The 19055-nt window shown below is 42.0% G+C and overlaps 1 protein-coding gene across 2 annotated transcripts in view; it reads left to right on the forward strand.

The window, feature by feature from the left end:
- Nucleotides 1–394: 394 nt before the first annotated feature.
- The window catches only part of niban1a (niban apoptosis regulator 1a), a 34781-nt gene continuing 16120 nt past the window's right edge, over nucleotides 395–19055 (forward strand). For both annotated transcript variants that reach the window (XM_080736151.1, XM_080736152.1), the window contains exons 1-4: nucleotides 395–605; nucleotides 13827–13957; nucleotides 14314–14442; nucleotides 15550–15667. In XM_080736151.1, the coding sequence (XP_080592277.1) occupies nucleotides 551–605; nucleotides 13827–13957; nucleotides 14314–14442; nucleotides 15550–15667 (433 nt within the window). In that variant the 5' untranslated portion in view covers nucleotides 395–550. The remainder of the gene's footprint in view (nucleotides 606–13826; nucleotides 13958–14313; nucleotides 14443–15549; nucleotides 15668–19055) is intronic.

A 19055-nucleotide genomic window follows, 5' to 3' on the forward strand; every position in this document is an offset into this window, starting at 1 on the left:
GTACTATAATAAATATACTGTGGATGGCTTTATGTATAAACCAGCAAACCACTGTTCCAACCAAAATTGTGCCATTATCATTATTATGTATCACTGTAGGCTATGTTTAGAGTTGTCGTGTTGCACTCTCATTTAATTTTGTATAGTAGGCGAAGGCGACTATTCTACACTGGTGGATTTTGTATGACTTTGTACCGAAAAGATGTGTATTTTCTCGTGTTACGCGACACGGAAATGCATAACTTTTCCGTACCGTTTTCCGAAATATGAAAATCAAGGGAGCAGCAACCTGTAGTCTCTGAAACCTGAGGTAGGCGCCGCTGGCAGTAGACTGTGATGAATAATGCCAATGAGTGTTTACGCCACCTACAACAGCTGGCGTGCCTTTCTTTTGCTCCACGGCACGCCCGTCATTGAATGACAGAGAGAAAGGGAGAGAGAAGAGAGGGCGTCTTCGTTCGCTGTCGCTGTCGATGCAACAGTGTGAACAGTACCTGAGGAGCGAAGCATACCTGTGGATACATTCGTCTCCGACTGACAGCCTGGCATCATGGGGATATCCGCGTCCAGTCTGCTGGATGAAACTAAATCCAACTACATCAAAGGTAACGCGACGCGCGTCTCTCTCCGGACGCGCTTTGGGGGCGCCGGCGTGCGCTCATGAGAGATCTTTTTTTAATTATTGATTTGTGGAATTGAGGCCATAAAACTTTGATATCAATCATTTTGAATTGTGACGTAGCAGTATCTGGATTCGAACGCATTTAATATTGTTCTCTCTCTACGTCATATGCTTCGCTTTAAAGTCAGTGAGGCTCGGCGGAGGAGAGATTCTCATGTTTCATGGAGATGGGGTTTAGCCTACATGGGAGAGAGGGGGAAGGGGAAACCATGACTCATTCTGTGGAGATAAAAGTATGAGATGCACTTGAGAAAAGAGGGAATAGAATTTACCTCCCGAGTCCAGAGACGGCTTGGAGCTAGGGAACGTATCAGCCTTGTTTTGTCTCCTATGACAATTATGCTGTACCAGACACATATCCTACCACCTGAGGAGTACATTCGGCCAGTGGTTTTAACCCTTTTCACATCAAGGTCCATTATTTATTGGGCATTTGAGCCACGGGCCACCATTTGGTGAGATTTAGCCTCTCAGACCCAAAACTTTGAATATTTAGTTTAGGATTTTGTCCACAATTCCATGCTGTAATGATGGGTGGTGTCATAGGGGAGAGAACAGGCAATCAAAACATCAATTCGTCTTTTCTGTATGTTAATTTTGTAGACTGCTTAAATTGAGTAATGCAGATGTTTACAATAATTTAACTCTTGGGAGCATTAAATGAAACCAAATGGACCCATTTTACGCTCTCAAAGATCCATACCAACTTACTCCATCATTTAGCTGGGGACCACCTGTAACCCCCTCAAGGACTATTGGTGGTCCCCGGACCACTGGTTTAGAACCACTGCATTAGGCTCCAATTAGGGTAAAACATATCTGTTGTTAATTAACTTGTATTCATACTTGTCTTTATCAGTAGCCCTAAATCTTATGCACATTGTCTTAGGTTTATTTGCATAGAAAGAATAGCTGAAGGCAGACATCATGGTTTGTCCAGCCTTGCCGCAGCTGTTTTAGACAAAAAGAAGCTCTATTGAATGTATATCTGCTCAATCCTGATATTCAAGCCCTGCAGGAGGAAAGTGAGAGGGAGTCAAAAGTGCCAGTACCAGTTTTACTTTTCTTTCCTACAACAACAGTTAGACCTAGGTGTGCCTGTTGAGCAATATGGGTGGAGACGGACAATGGACAACATATACATAATACTGTATGATATGTTCTCTTGTTTATATTGTGTAGGCTAGGCTAGCCTACAGTATGTGTGTGGCTTTTGTGAGTGATGAGTGTAATAGTAAGGTATGAGAACTGATGGCGGGGCTGGCCACCTGGCTTTCCCCTGCCCACATTACTAGAGGTGCAGTCATACTGAGTCTTTCTGAGGTCTGAGATATTTTAGCACAAAATTCAAATAGTAGGCTATTACATAAATGGGTTAACTTACAGTGGCCATAAGACAGACATAGACAGACTTGTGGAGTCCAGCTGAGTGTGTGGTGGAAATGATTTCTAACCAGATTACTTTAAAATTTTACGTGAAGTTTTAAATATTTGTCTTACACTGTGTGTCTGTTAACGTAATGTCCCTATGATTCAGTGGGCAGTAGTTTTTCCTTTGCCTGCCCTGATCCATTTATGTCTTGCCTAACCCCAAGGGCATAATTAGTTGGGAGAAAGTGGTGATGACTCAGGGGAACCCCATATCAGAAATATCTCCAAAGTATGTATTTTTCGACACTGTAAAATGGACCCACCCGGGTCCATGTTTACAGTTACACACTCAGAGTTAGATTGACACTTCTTAGTTTTTACATAGTCATAATTGCCCAGTATGACATCTTGTTCTCCAAGTTAACTACATTAGTAATACTATATGTTCAAGGTTAGATGTGACATAGCTTTCATATGCCTTATAAGTCCCTTTGGGTGCTCGGATCTCATAAATTTCATATTCCTCCTCACCACTGTGGAATTAGCCTAGGTCCTATTAAGGCCTCTTCCAGCAGTGTTTGGGAGAAATCTTGGCTTTTGGGTTTGCTTCTCCCTGCCTGGTTTTCCTGGCTTCCATTTTATCCAGACTAAATCATCGAACAGAGACGTTTGGGCCGGAGCGACGATGACAATGCACAACCTTTTCTCATTGTGAAAACATTATTTTCTCTGGTGTGTGTGTGTGTGTGTGTGTGTGTGTGTGTGTGTGTGCGTGTGTGCGTGCGTGCGTGCGTGCGTGCGTGCGTGCGCGCGTGCATGAGTGCATGAGTGCGTGTACAGACATCGGGGAGGGGATGGGCGAGCACTTTTGTTTAGTTGATGTAGTGATCCCATGATGTTGGGTTGGGAGGGGTACCACCCTTGTTGGGTTGGGAGGGGTACCACCCTTGTTGGGTTGGGAGGGGTACCACCCATGTGACAGGGTGTCATGAGCTACAATCACAGAGACTCCTCAACTGGCTACAGTGTCAATAGCAACAGTGAAAGTGAAGTCAGCATTTGGATCTATGGGAAAGACATCAGTAATAGGGTTGGTCAAAAGTGCACATACATATCACACTACCAATGACCATGATGCTCATGGTCATTGGTAGTGTGATATGTATGGAAAAGTAGAAGAGCAACTCTTCCTCAGGTGACTGAGAATGTCAATCCAGGAGGTGATCACACTGTCAGCAAGTCTGTCTCCAGTAACATAGAGAGGGCTGTTATAGTCATTCATTTCAAAGATGAATGTACTCTTGAGAGTTCAGTGATTCAAAAAACATTGACACTGGTCTACAGAGATGTGGAAAAAAGTGATATGGTCAGATGAGTCATCCTTCTATATTTACAAGTTGGTGAGTGCATGTGAGGTACCGGTATACACCATGATAATGATACAGGCCTGGATTGTTGAACCCTACAGAGGGGGTATACATGGCATGGTTTACAATGTCAACATCTAGAAGTCCACTTGTCCCCATAGAGGGAAAGTTCAGTGCAAATAAAGTTATTCTGACTGATCACCTATGTGGTCTCATCCAGGATGACAATTATTTTGTTAGAATGAAGGTCAGCTGATTAAAAGCAGGAGACATTTGCCTTTTCAGATTGTGAAGAAATTATTTGAAGTTCTTTTAAAAAAGAAGAAAAGACAGAAAACATTGTTTGAGAGCCAATGGCATAGTCTGGCCAAAACAAATACAGAGAACGTCTGACGTTTAGAGATATATCGTTAGTCCCATTTCTCAAGATTCCTTTGTTGCCAGTTCTTATCAGAGAAGTAATGGTTACTTTCTGCCACAGACTGACAGTCTCTGATATCAGTATCCACCAGCCTTTTACACACTCTCATCCCTCATGTCCTCTCAGTACTTACCCTGAACAGTTTATTACCCATATGAAACTTTTTTCCTGAGAAGTAATATAGAGATTCTTGAGTATCTCAGTGGGGTGCAGCATCTGTTCCCTTCTCTGCAGCAACAGCTGGTATTGTGATTCTTTTGGTTCATAGGAGAAAATGCTTGATTCAGTTGCGTGTTTATGAGCAGCGTTGAGTCAAATGATAGCCAAATGGCCAAACCACTAAGTTGACCTCTGTTTTGCTTGACAAAGCTTCACCCCCTTGTAAAAATGAGTTTTACAAGACAGGCATCAGTCAATGCATGGTCGAGCTCCAGCCAATAAAATATGTCTCTGCATGGTCTCTGCGGAGCACAGTGAATTTTGCAGGCATTCTTAGTCTTTGTTATTGAGGTCCTTTTGCATTTTCTTTTGTCTTTGCTTGCTTGCTCTCCAGCTGGTATATTACACAATTTCTCAGATATTCCAGACCAATTGCAATTGGCCAACGTCAGCCCTCTGATCGGTGCCATTGCCAGCCTCCACAAAGAAAGGAAACTTCTCTCACTTGCTGCTTAATGGCCACCTGTTGTTTACTCCAACTTGCTGACTGAGTGTGCAAATACAATGGAAATGGAGCAAAATCTGCTTTTAGTCAAGCAACCATCCATTGCGCTACTAGTTTTGAATAGCTAGAGAATGCAAGAGGTGTGTGTGCCGGTGGCTCTGGCTGAAAGGAATGGTCTTCACCAAAAACGATGCATAGAAATCCAGCTTAGATGAATGAAACCGGAGAATACATTTTTATCAATGATTTGTTTTCTAGTTGTGACAGAAAAAGTAAATTATCACATGTTGGCTATTGGTGAAGCCATTTTAAACCCTTTGTGATTTGTGAACTGCTGAGTGGCCTGTTTCACATTTGGAACGGCTGGGAACAGGTCTTTTGAGTGCTGCATAATCAGCTTGTCTCATTAGTCTATTGTGCATGAGTCTGATTGTGTGATATGTATTAATATTTTTTACACAATTAGTTTTGGGGCTTTTATGCCTTTAATGACAGGACAGTAAGCTGACAGGAAATGTGGAGAGACACATAGTAAAGGTCATCGGGATCGAGACTCGAACCCGCAACACGCTGTCAGACTGCATTGCAGCCTAGGTGCCTGGACCGCTGTGCCAGTGGCCCAGGCCGTGAAATTATTAGTTGAGACGCTGTGGGTAGAGTAAGTATCTGTAAGCCTGATCATAGCGCTAGTCTGATGTGTAGTTGAGTCAGATCCATAATCGTGAAACAATGGGGTTCAAAATGTCTTTGTGTGGAGCTCATAGCAGAGATCATTATTAACTGAAAGTCCTCTCCAAAATCCGATTACAAAGTTGGAGATCGGGAACAGAGATTACAGAATGACACAGTAAAGAACAAATTCAGTCTACTGTGACATCATCTTAAGAGAATGTGAGTTTCCCGGAGGCCAACTGCACTAAAGTCTTTCCCTTTGCATGATGAATGTGTCACTGTATCCTCCCACAATACAGAATACAGACCTGTGCACTGTTCACAATCAGATTGTCATCTCCTTGTGTAGGTTAAGTTCATGCTAAGCTATACTAGGATTTGATATAGTTTATGTGATTGTGCATGCATGACTGCGTGTATGTGTGTGGTGGTGTGAAATCTATGTGCCATGGGGTTTGCTAATAAACAAACGCCAACCTGCACACAACCTGCACACTCAAACAAATACTCTAGTTCTACAGTAGGCGTTCCTATGTTGTGACGTTATGGTATGGTGGTATGCCAGCGCCTAAGCACCAAACTCGCTCTGCAGGTTATAAAAGTCACTGACAGCCAAGTGAGCATTACTCATTTAAATGCTCAATAAGTCGGACACTTAAATGTGTGAACTAGACCAGTGTGCTTTGGACACCGGTCTACGTGGGGACCACGCAAGTCGAGAACAATGTAAGTCGGGAATGATGCAATACCCGTTGTACCTGTTGTAAGAGTACTCGCTGTACCCATGAGTACCCAATGTGGAAAAGTACCACAGTACTAACGTTAGATACTACAGTCAATATGTTCTTTATTAACGGCCACCGGCCTACTCTGGAACGGTGAAAGTTGGGAATGCATGTTGTATTGTATTGTACCCGTTGTACCCATGAGTACTCTTTGCGGTACCCACCACTATATGACCATGACCAATCGACTACATTTGGAGATACAGGGATTGCTGATGTCGTCAAAAACTGCTGACGTTGCGTTGATAACATACATTACATGGGCATAAATAGGAGACAAGCAGACAGACCTGCAGGCAGACAGATACAAACATGTCCTGTGCCCCTGTAAAAATAATGAAGTTCAATTGTGCACACTACCTCTTGTGCAGAAGCAGAAACGCCAAACAAAGTTTGACCAATCTGTGAAGCCGATGGGTTGGGTTGCCCACCAGCAATTTCTTTTATAGTTCAAACACACAGTGTGTGATGTCATCTCTGGTAAAAAGCAGGGAGGAAGAAACCTCTCCCCATTACCAACCTCTGGCTGACAAACACACACACACACACACACACACACACACACACACACACACACACACACACACACACACACACACACACACACACACACACACACACACACACACACACACACACTCTTGTTTCTGTCACTGCACACCTACAAACAACACTACCCCACATTCTGTCTCTTTGTTTGACATACTATTGCCTTGTTGTAACTTGAACACAGTCTCTGTCATTTCCTGAAGTAACAATGAGGGACATTCACTTGTCATAGCAGCAGCAGAAAGCTTTGTTACATATTTTACACTTAAGTGGAATCCCTGGGCTCAGTCAGTCTGGTGACTTTGCATAATCACATATAAATCTCATCACTGAGCAGTGCACACAAGTATCATCTATCTCAGGGGTTCCCAAACCTTTTTGTCTCAGGGCACCCCATAAATATTTTTGAAGCGGTGAAAGCCGCTTCCAAGGAGATGATTGGTTAGTTTTGTCTGTCCTGTGCATGTCCCGTGCAGAATTGAGGATTGGTCAAGCTTCACATGACAATTTCATTCAGAATTCATAAAAATATAGAACTAAAGCACATAGAAAGTATAGATCTAGAACACAGAATGTATAGATCTAGAACACAGATTTCATAGCTCTAGAACACATAGAATAAAAATTCACCGCTTCACTTCGAACCAAGGTTTGAGTAAGACCTGTTTGTCAGAGCTCCCGCAGAATCTAGTCAAAAAAATATTTAAACGGCGTTTAGGACGCAAACTTTTGTTGAACAGAGTTATTAACAGTACAGTGTCAAGTTTGTGGAGGGGAAAGTGTTGTGAATGGCGTATGATTTGAGGAAATTCAAGTTTACTCCGTCGACTGCGCCGCGGCCTGCAGGCACGGACGCCTCCTCGGATCAAAGTGACCCACACACCGTGCTTGCTGTCATTATTACTATCAGTTCATTCCACCTTTCCTTGTCTTGTTGATCCATTTACCATAATCTAAATTTGATAATCTCTCGTTCACACACAAAATGTATAGATATTTGTTTGCCGTAAAAATAACCTAAATTCACAGTTTAATTGATTCTGTGGGAGCCTGAGTGCTCTTAACCCTTGATTTACCTTCTGGGTTTTTGCTTAAGCAATGCCGAACACCTTAGTTCGATTAGCTGCTCGTTTAGCCTTGCAGCCTGGGACTCGGTCCCACTGGACTGTCCAGACATTGAAGCTGTCTGAGTGCAGGGCCTATTTTTCTTTGTGTTCAGTCCTTTTTGTTCGAACCCCCACGTTCCCCGGGGTTTTCATTGTAAGATTGATGGCAACAACAAATCCTTGTCTTTACTCTGTAACTATATATGAAGATTTGCTCATTTTTGTCACCTAATAATTTCTTTAATAATTCAGCTGTTTTATTAACTGTAGAATCATTATTATTATACAGATAATACTTGTATAGTATCCTTTGATTATCGCTGTAATATCTTCTCTGCCTCTCACTTCTCCAACCAAGAGAATATATATCATCCGATTACATATAATCGATGTACCTTAGCTGGCCCCCCCTATGTGTGCCCCATATACTGTACACTTACTACAATCCGAGGCACCCCTACATTATAATTTATAACTTATATTTATGGCACATCGTCTTGGTTGGGTGGAAACCTTGTATGTCCAAAACCGTTCGTTTGTATTTATCATCTATAAAATGTACTAAACTGATGGCGTTGTGTGCTTGTAGATCGGCTGTTTTCACTAGTTTTGTGCGACAGTCTTGTATGATGAAGCAGGGCAAAAGACGTACACATTTGAAACTTGGAGATACGAGGTTTCTGCCCGACAGTGACGATATTTTAGTGATTATGTTGCGATGAAAACGTTGAGATAATAGCCATTTGGTTAGAACTGACTGAAAATAACTTTGTACTTCAAGTTTAAAATGATACTAAATAAGTGTCCAAATAAATTCTAAATATTATCAAATTCCGTCACGGCACCCCAGGGTGCCCCGTCACCCACTTTGAAAACCCCTGATCTATCTGTTTGTTATGTGATTCTCAACCTTTTTAATTTCAAGGACCACCAGTTTGAAATGCATTAATAGGCCACAGACCCACATTTGAGAGATTCATAGTATTGTGAAGAATATACGGCTTGTGTTTTGTATTTGTGTGTATATGTGTTTGTATGTGCCTGTGTGTTGTGTGTAGGGAAACAAAATAATGGATGTGGTGATGGGCTCATTTTCCCCGCAGGCACACACTCTGACAACCACAGCCGCCTCTCCTCTCTTAGAGAGACCACACCATGACGACATGTCTCTGTTGGAAAAGTTTCTGTTTTGGAAACAAGGGATATATTGTAGTATAGTATTTTAGTTTGTGTCCTTGAATATTATATTTGTGTTTATTTGTGTGCACTATGAATGTGTTTGTGTGTACTTACAAGGTACAGCCTTGTGTTTTCAACCTTCTTTTATGGGACAGCTATTGTCACGTCAATCTGAGCTCTATCAGTGTTGGGACAACAGGCTGGAAGAGCAGGTCTCTCCAGTGAAACAGGGTTTCCACAGTATAAACACTCACTGTGTGCCGCTCAACATGCACTGATTGAGTCGACAATTTGTAATCAGTTGTTAGGTATATCACATGTGAGCACTAGAGAGAGAGAGAGAGGGAAAACAAATCTGTTTACCTTTTAATTCATAATAGAAGATGCTGAAAAGGAATGTGGCTGGTTGTTGGAAGTTAACCTGCCAGTACAAAGTGTCAATGGTCTGGACTCAGGTTACATGAAATGTGCAGTGTAAATGGTATGATGTAAGACTATAACTACCCCTCTTTTTGGAATGCATCCTGTTGAACTACATGCAGCCAATAATATGTTATTACCTGCTCAGAGTCCATCCCTGTTCGACAACCTATAACCCTACTCTTTAGACTTAAGGCCTAATACCCATCAGTTTTGTCACTTCTCGTAATGCGCGTGGACTGAATACCTTCTGTTTATCGACTTCTGTGGTTGCATCATGGTATGTGTCACCCTGACTGACTGAGAAAAAAAGGAAAAAAAAGAGAACTCATACAGGTTACAGACAGTACAAACAAGTGAAATTGGAAGACACAAAGAAATCTCCCAGATGAGAGCATCAGCTAAATGCCTAAAATTCATTTCATGACTGAAGTCATTGGATGCCATTTTTCCTTCCCTTCGCACAGATTTCTTTTATTGCAAAACCGCTTTTTGTCCAAACAGCATGCCTACGCTCCTTTTGATTGGTCGGGGGCATAGTTAACGTTAGTGTTGTTGGCATGGTTAAGTTTAGTCATGGGTTTAATCAAATAAGTTCAGTTAAGAATAGACACGGTTGGTATGGTTCCGTTTAGGCATGGGTTTAATTAATTAAGTTCAGTTAGGAATAGACACGGCTCGCATGGATTTGGTGTGGTTAAGGTTAGGGTAAGGATTGGGGAGGGGGGGGGGGGTTCACCATGAAACTGTCAATCGTAGTGTGGCGTGGGCAGAGTTTTGGTCGAAAGAGAGCAAAAATAGCCCACACCATCTGTTGACCAGTCTGACAACAATACAGCATTGCTCCTACCACTTCCTGGCTCCCTCCAGCCTGTGTTTGCATACCCATTTTACATTGAAAGGGAAAATAATAAACAAATGCTGGCTGGCAGGCGCTTTGCATAAAGAGAGCCTCCACAATCACGCCTGGGGTTTCCAGAAGGCACCAGTGCATTAAGAACATCAAAGATTAATTGCGAACTCAATTGAACTCTGAAGCGTTTGCATTGTGGAAGTTCTCCCACCCAGCGGCTATCCTACTATTGCTCTGTGGCTTCATCCTTCAAATGCTGTACAGCATGCTGTACACCATATTGTAACCCAATCCTCATGTATCTGAAACAGCTGCCTGCTAAGACATGCTTCCTCCTACGGCCTCTGGTAAGATTTGACAGCTCACAAAAACACATCTTTATTGAAAATCCTTCCATTTAAAACTGTTAAAAGTAACAGTAAGTTAGACTAGTACAATGATTATATCTACAAGAGAAAATATTGGTCTAGTTGCTTTTTAAGATCATTGAGGAAGTTCTCTAACGGAAAAGTTCAGCTCCGTTCAAATGCTGCTGTTTCGACACAAAGGCAACATGAGCAGGCTGCAGAAATGACCTCATTCCAGAATTTCATTCATTGGCAGTCATATGAGGAGACACTGTATTCCAGTTCTCTGGAAGAATGGGTGGTGCCTTATTGAAAAGGTCTTTGGGGATAGTGAGTGTTTATGAGGTAGTCATTTCACATAATCTATGGTCTCTCTTTCCCTGCAGACACATGTCATACTATAGAAAAAGAGAGGGAGAGAGAGAGAGGAACCAAGATCATGAATGAACTCGGATCGCAGTGCGGTGTTACAGCTTAGGAGACGGGAGGATATCCTGTTTGTGTGTGTGTGTGTGTGTGTGTGTGTGTGTGTGTGTGTGTGTGTGCGTGTGCGTGTGCGTGTGTGTGTGTGTGTGTGACTTAGAGCACATTTTGTATGTGAGTGTAAAATGCACACATACCAGAGTGGAGGACCTGATGGAATGTGCGGTCCGAGTAGAACCCGGCCGATGCCAGGTTTCTGAGCCTGTTTAAAGCCTAAAGATTTGACCAAAGTTATAAGCAAACATATAAATACAAATAAGCACAACATTTTCATAGATAATGTTGTTTTTTTAATATAAAGTATGTAATTAACGAAGGTATGGCCAAAACTATGAATTTGCATTTGTCCGTCCGTCCGTCTGTGTGTGTGTGTGTGTGTTTGGCTAATCTCTGGTACCATTTGACCGATCAGCGTGAAACTGTGCACGCACACTTCCTGGAGGCCAGAGCAGAACCAGCGGCCCAAATTTACATTTCTGCCATAGTGTTTTCTTCAAAACACACTTTTTGCTACTACTCAGACTACAGACTTTGTCCAAAACTCACACAAATCGGTACACATTCTTTCGCCTATATTGACACAACCGAAATCGCGAGGATCGCCAGGATATATCGTTTGGGCTCTGGTCTAGTTCTGAGGAATGTTTTGATTAGGTGATCAGCGGGAGAATGGCCTTGTTAGTGCCGACAGGGAAAGGATGCGGAACTGCTCTTTAAAGACAGTATTGTTTAGCAGCCCAGAGACACGGAAAAAACAAGGAGACCCCTGGGGATCCGCCTTTGCTGTATGTAGTTCCACCACAGCTGTGGATGAAGAGGTTAGATCCCCCTCCAAGTCTCTGTCTCGTTTCACAGTTTCCCACTCCACTAGGGCATTCACCAAATATTCGAATATTCGAATATTTGAATATCAAAGTCACTATTCGACGTTGTTCACCGAAGTCGAATATTCGCTTATTTTTATTCTATTTTATTATTATTGTTTTCTCTTTAAAAAAATATATAGTTTATAAAGCTTGGCTAGATAGGAGTTGTCAATGCCCCTGGTGGATGAATTTGTTAATGCTCTATACCAGGGGTTCTCAAACCTTTTTAGGCCGTGACCCCAAAATAAAAATATTTGAACTGGGGACCCCCACCCTGACAAGCACTTGGAATTGTAGGTATTACATTTAATGTGACATTGAATGTTCGCCTCTTGCTTACTTAATATTTGACAGTTTGACCAGTTTGGCCAGTCCTGTAGAATATTCAACTATTGGAATACTTTGAGGTCGAATAATTCAAATACTAAAAATCACTATTCGTGAATGCCCTACTCTCCGCCTGTTCCTATCTCTCTTTCTTGGTCTCTTTATCTCCTTCACCCTTTTTTGTGACAGTGACCGCCACATTACCATAAAACAGTTCTAGCCATTCTACACATACTGTACACAAATCCTTTATTCATTAAGTTTCAATAACACTAATTCAGCTGTACTCCGTTTTAAAACTGTCCGACTCAACTCTCGACTCTGAGGCTGTTGTTTCAGTAATGCAGCTTAAGCAAGACAAGGTCCTCACCTCCCTCGTTTAACTGTGAGTGTTACCATGGTGATCTATCTACCTGCAGTAGTACGGTAGCTATTAACAACACATGCTGTTGACATTCAGACGTAACTCGTCCCCACCCCACCAGCAGGCAATGAGCCACAGTCACACACACCAGGGCTAAGCTTGTTGTCAATGAACACATGTGTTATTGCGTGTCAACTCCCACAGGTAGGGGGTAGACTATAATGTATTTGGGAAAGCACACATTTGAAACAGATTGTTTTCCCCCCTGTGGTGATAATGTGCTCTGAGTGCACTGCAGCCGAGATATACAAACAGAAAATAATATGTCTCTGAATGAGAATCTGGTACCATTGACAAAATAAAAGCCCCTGCCTGGTGTACCCCTGCGGTCTGCACTTGCTCTGCTTATCCTGAGTAATCTGATCCTCTGTGTTCAGGATAATATAATATAATCATCCCACAATACAGCCAGCCATCATGGGCTGATGGTCTGCAGAGAGGTTGTAGTTATGCATAGAGCTGAGCACAAAGCAAGCCAGAAAGCGCTTATGAAACGGATCTGTTTGATGCCACAGCTTGCTGGTGGCCTTGGAGACTTGCATGGCTGCACGAAGAGACGCAAAGTCTGATTATTCGCCACGTGCGCTGGCATTCGCTCATGCAAAGCAGGAAGACACTAATGAGTGGTAACGACTGCCTTATGTAGTGTTAGTGATCGCATTACAGTCTTGCACTGGGATCACCTGGTATAGCGCTGTGTCATTTTATGTTTGCCAAAGCCAGGTTGGAAGACACATCCCGGGCAAGGCATGTCATCGATCAGGTCTGAGAAAGATAATACTTACCGGGCTAAAAGATAAATGGAAAATTACTGTAAAAGATGGGCTCAGGTCTTGTTTCCAGTAAAATTGTGCCATTTCATGCAGGAAAAAGCAGAGGAACTGTGGAGTCATTAGGAAAAGTAGTGATATATGCACATCCAAAACTCTTGACACGTTGTTGGATACACATTGTGGAGAAATGAAGCTGAGACAAATACCCCATTCCTTGGGGTTTATATCATGCTACATACCAGCCGGCTATGGTCTTTTTCAAGGAAACAGAGGATGACACCTTTACCCGTAACATCAAGATATCACAAGGGTTTTAAAGGAAGTGTATGTGGTGCACTGTACCACACAGACACAATACTAGAGGGAGGTAGGGTTGTGACTCCTCTCCTGGCGTAGGTCTGCGCTCCACTGAACGCACCTTACTTGTTGCTTGTTATTTGTTTTTGTCTGCGCTATTCTAACTTAATTATTGTTGCTGTCAGTGCTGATATATTTCCAACTTCTCTTTCCTTCTCTCTCTCTTTCTTTGTTTCTCAGGCCAAGTGGAGGCTGAGCTCAAAGCGTTCAGTCCATACTATAGGAAACAGTTTCCTATAGCCTACTTCTCTCAGGTGGAAGATGAACTTGAACAGCACAAAGACAAGATCACTCAACTGCTCAAACAAAGGGTAGGTTTAGGGAATTCACTTTACTCTGTGCGTGCCTGTGTGCGTGCATGCGTGCGTGCGTGCGTGTGCGTGTGCATGTGTGCACGTGTGAGAGTGTGTGTTTGTGTGTGTGTGTGTGTGTGTGTGTGTGTGTGTGTGTGTGTGTGTGTGTGTGTGTGTGTGTGTGTGCGTGCGTGTGCGCGCATGTGTATGTGTATGTGTATGTGTGTGTGTGTTCATACCTGTGTGAACAACTGTTTGAATACCCTTGTGTGTGTGTGTGTGTGTGTGTGTGTGTGTGTGTGTGTGTGTGTGTGTGTGTGTGTGTGTGTGTGTGTGTGTGTGTGTGTGTGTGTGTGTGTGTGTGTGTCTACCAGTTGGGTGCTGAGGAGGGGGAGGTGCTGTATGAAGAGGGGGTCCAGTACTTTGACGACACCAGGAAGTGGAGGGACAGATACGTGGTGGTGAGAGCCAACTATTGCCTGGAGTGTCATGACAGCTTGGAGGTAAGTGTAACGGAGTGTCAGCACCATGACAACAATGGCACAGGAATGCACAGGACATGCAGCGTCAAGTCTTCAACCTACATGAACCCTACAGTCCCTATTCTGGGGGTGATAGCAGATCTCCAAGCTCACAACGTGTTGCATTCTGACACATTGTGAGTTTGTAGATTGGTTGTTTTAAGATTAGGAGTACTGAGGGGGAAAAAAAGGGGAAAAAAGGAGGAGACTTTGTATAGACCACTGGGGGACTCCGGTCAACTTCATTATATAGGTTTAAACTCTCTCGAAAAAATGCAATCGACAAGCTCATGGCCATTCGCTTCACGTCGTGTTGCATGTAATGCGATACAGTGTCATGTGATGCGACGCTTTGCAGGCTTGTAGATCTCCTATTTTCGGCTGATGTTACACAATGACGCGTTTTGTGAGCTTATAGATCTTCTATTTTGGAGAGCTACACCATCCTACGGTGGAGTAGAATAAATGAAGCATTAGATCATGCTATTTTTGTGTTCTTGAAACACAGACAGTTAAAAATAATTGTGAAAATGAAAATGTATTACCAAAAGTAAAGTAAGAAATAATCTAAAAAGGTGTGATATGAATACAATGCTTAAAGCACTGGAGCACTCAGGGGTGGCCTCTTTTGAAGTCCCCGTGTATAAACTATTTATTCACATTATATAGTCCTGAGCACTGGGGCCCTTCTGCTCTGCTGGGTATAAATGCGTGTTGAACTTCACAGTAAGTGTGATAGAAAGTCAGTATTTACTGCGTAATGTGAAAGTATGGTGGGAAGATTGTAGTATTGTGTAAAGCAAGAGATTAAGGAACAAAACGAAACAGGTGCCTGAGGGAGAAGAGCTTATCTCATATAATGGCGGGAAGCATTTAAAAGGGAAAGCTAGGTTCCCCAAATTGAACTGATCTCTCTCCAGCTCCACCCACTGTATACCTACCAGCACTCTGACCGACAACGCATTCACAGTGGGATTTCTGTTGTTGATTTCCATAATAATGTCTGTTGATAACAACAGTATTCTTCGTCATTGTCTTCATCTTCTCCTTACCTCTTTGTCCTGCTTTTCTACTCGTCTTCCTCTCCAGAGTTTCATGAAAGGGGTTCCCCCACGCCACAAGCTGCTGCCTACAGGGGGCACTGTTCTAACCACAGAGGAGAAGTACATGGCCATGGTGGATAAGTGTTTCCCGGATGAAACCAACAGTGAGTGTAAAATAAAACACAAGAAATCATTGTATGCTATTCCTGAGTCCAGCAGGAAGAATACCTGTTTGCATGCAACAAAAGAAGCATATTGTATCAGTAGTGTAGGACGTTCTGATATTCTATTGACCTCTATGCTTGAAAGACTGTTAGTCAATGTTTTACCAGGACATTAGTTAGGCCAACCACAGATCCACTATTGACAAGGTGAAAGCCAGACTGAGATATGTACAAACATATAAATGTTTGTATACACACCCCAGGGCCTGACAATTTGCCGCCCATGCAAGCTTGCTTGGGCTTCTTCTTTGTACTCCGTCTCCGTGAATGATGGTTTTTGCTTTATTTTCTTGTAGTCTGTCTCCACTTTAGTCTCCACATAAGCCTTCTAGTACCTACTCCACTCTTGCGTCATTGTCGTGTCATTTAATCAATGACTATGATGAAAATCACTCATATTACAGTACATACAGTGTTTATTTAATTTAACAAAAATAAAAAAACACCAGCCCTGAAGATGATGACTCTGCTTATTGTAAATCACTTTGGATTAAAAGCGTCTGCTAAATGCCTAAACTGTAAACTGTAAATTCTATGACACAGCTGCAAAGCTGGCATAACTTTAGCTTTTGCAACATTTATCACCTTCTAAACTGGGCATCTGATGGCTTTATAGACCTTTTTTTTCTTACACATTTCGATTTTGTGATGAAAGTAAATTATGACATTCAAAGTATTAATTGTGGTTTATTTAGTAGTGTGTGACTGAATTTACTTTATTGCATTATTGGCTGTACAATAATAATGGACACACATCACAACACACACACACACACACACACACACACACACACACACACACACACACACACACACACACACACACACACTGACACATGCGCATTGCACATGTGGAATGGATGTGTGATGCACATTCATATAGACTGGCAGGCCAAACATTTGCAGTGATACATACAGGAATGCAGATGGTGCACTTCTTCAGGCCATAAGCCACACCCACGGGCGAGTCAAACAAATGGGTGTTCTTTAACATTTGGACTTCCCACATTGCACAATCCCGATTATGGCCATGTCATTTTAGCCGATCTACAAAATTTAGATCAGCTATTTTATCTATTTTAACCTAACCATAACCATAACTCTAACAGATACGTGGCATCCCTATTGCCTAACCTTAACCCCTAACCTTATTCAATCAATGGACACATGCCCCCTCTATTCCCTGTTGGTATTGAACCGAAAGGTGTATTATGAGAGAATTGGTCCTCTGCTGATTGATTGTCTTGTTTTATGTATGACAAGCTGTAGGCTCTCTCTCAACAGTGAACTGTCCTTGACTTTATTAACGTCATCCATTACACCTGTCATACTTATTAATGTCATCCATCCATTCAGTAACAGTAAGATCCATTAGTGAGCTGTAATAGCTTTATGCTCATGCCTCAACGGCACAGGCAGAAGCCCCTGTTGTAAGACTTGGGTTTTATTATGATATTGTATGTTATATGAATTCTTTAATAAATGAATTATTTACATTGGAGCACAATGATCGTGTACTGGCCAACACGTCCTGTTACATATGAAAATGAGCAGCTATCATTTATGTTGCTGTTCATTTATGAAACTGCTTAGCTAGCCCACACATGTGAATAGCCAGCTGGCAATTACTTAGGCCTATCGTAAATGATAAATGCCTGCTATTATCTGAGACAGGTGGCTGAATTCTTCCGTGTGGTAAAGCTCAGGGTTCTGACTTGTAAGAGAGAAATGGCCACTATGTGAATGGGTAAAATTATCCCTAAAAGAGACGGTGTGTGTGTGTGTGTGTGTGTGTGTGTGTGTGTGTGTGTGTGTGTGTGTGTGTGTGTGTGTGTGCTGTGTGCGCGTGCTTGCGTGCGTGCGTGCGTGTAAGGATTGCTTTGTTATTTTTCTGGGAAAGTCCCACTGTTGATGCTATAGAAGACCAGTTTGGCTCAGCACTTGTTCAGACTTGCCCACAGGGACACAGATGGAAGCTGGACAGATGCTTTCTCGTCTATGTATGTAGATTAGTTATGCAAGGCAACTGCTCTCTTCTTCTGTCCATCACTCAAACAATCCTCATACCAATTTCCTTAAATCGTCCTCTGTTCCTACCTAAGCTGCTTTCAGCTTTTGTAGAGTAATCACGAGTGGGAGTTTGGTTTCCAGATCCTCGTTGTGGGACAAGCTCTGAATTCCCTGCCCTCTTATAAGGATGTACGGTTCTCTCAAACATCAAAGCAGCACACAGTCAATTCCTCCGTGCTCATTTAACTCCATACGAATATGACTACATTTGTGTACTCTCTGAGATACAAAGGGATGAATGAACACTGAGGATTTTATTGTGTATGTTCCAGCTCATGCGAAAAACAAATCTTTAGAGAGATGAGGCAACATGAACTCAACAACATGGTGCTCTGTGCTCTCCAAAGACCAAAACCTGATGGTTTTCTACGTATGTGTGCTTTGCTCTCTGTTTGCTGTATGTTTAGTAATCTGTGTGTATTGGCAGGACACTAGGGAGACATGAACCAAAGTTCTAATCATTGTTTGCACACTTGCAAAGATTTGCCTTTTTACTGTGTACTGTAACATATTTTATTCAGAATAATCAGATATTTCACCCCCAAGCTTTCATCGGTATTTTGTTCCAAAATGTTGAATTAAATCATTTTGTACTGTCAAGGCAATTAGCCGTCAGCCATCTTATGGTGTGTGCAACCAGTGCTTTGGATTTTAGCATTCTGTTTGTAAAACACAGGGCTGCCTAATAGAATTCCACGTGCTGTATGACATGATTTTGTGATGAGCACTGTTAGAACTCAGTATAACTGTGTTCTAGATCAGGGGTCTTCAACGTTTTCAGGCTAGGGACCCCCAAACTGATGGAGAGATGGAGCAGGGACCCCCTACCTTGTACGGTGGGGGTGGGGCTACAATATATATTGTATATTTATAGAATTGTGTTTCATGTGTATAAACATGTTATTGTGCATTCAATACTATGCTATTAAAATAATAGATTCATATATTCATGCTTTTATTTTAAACATGCATGTACAAGTGGCCGTACCACTACCATTTATAAACATACTGTACCTTATTAATTGAGAACCAATGTCAATACTATCAATCTATCACTAACAATCTGTCAATTGCACAATAATCATGTATGCAGGCTATTCAAAAGAGACATAATCACATATTTAAAGACAAATTACATTTTTTCTTTGTCTTTTAAACTAAACATAAAAAAAAAAAAAAAAATATATATATATATATATATATATATATGTTACAGTATGTTTGGGTAACTCAGGACGTTCATTGTAAGAGCGCTTGT

This window comes from Nannobrachium achirus (assembly GCF_963921795.1).
Source record: "Nannobrachium achirus genome assembly, chromosome: 1".
Classification (NCBI taxonomy): domain Eukaryota; kingdom Metazoa; phylum Chordata; class Actinopteri; order Myctophiformes; family Myctophidae; genus Nannobrachium; species Nannobrachium achirus.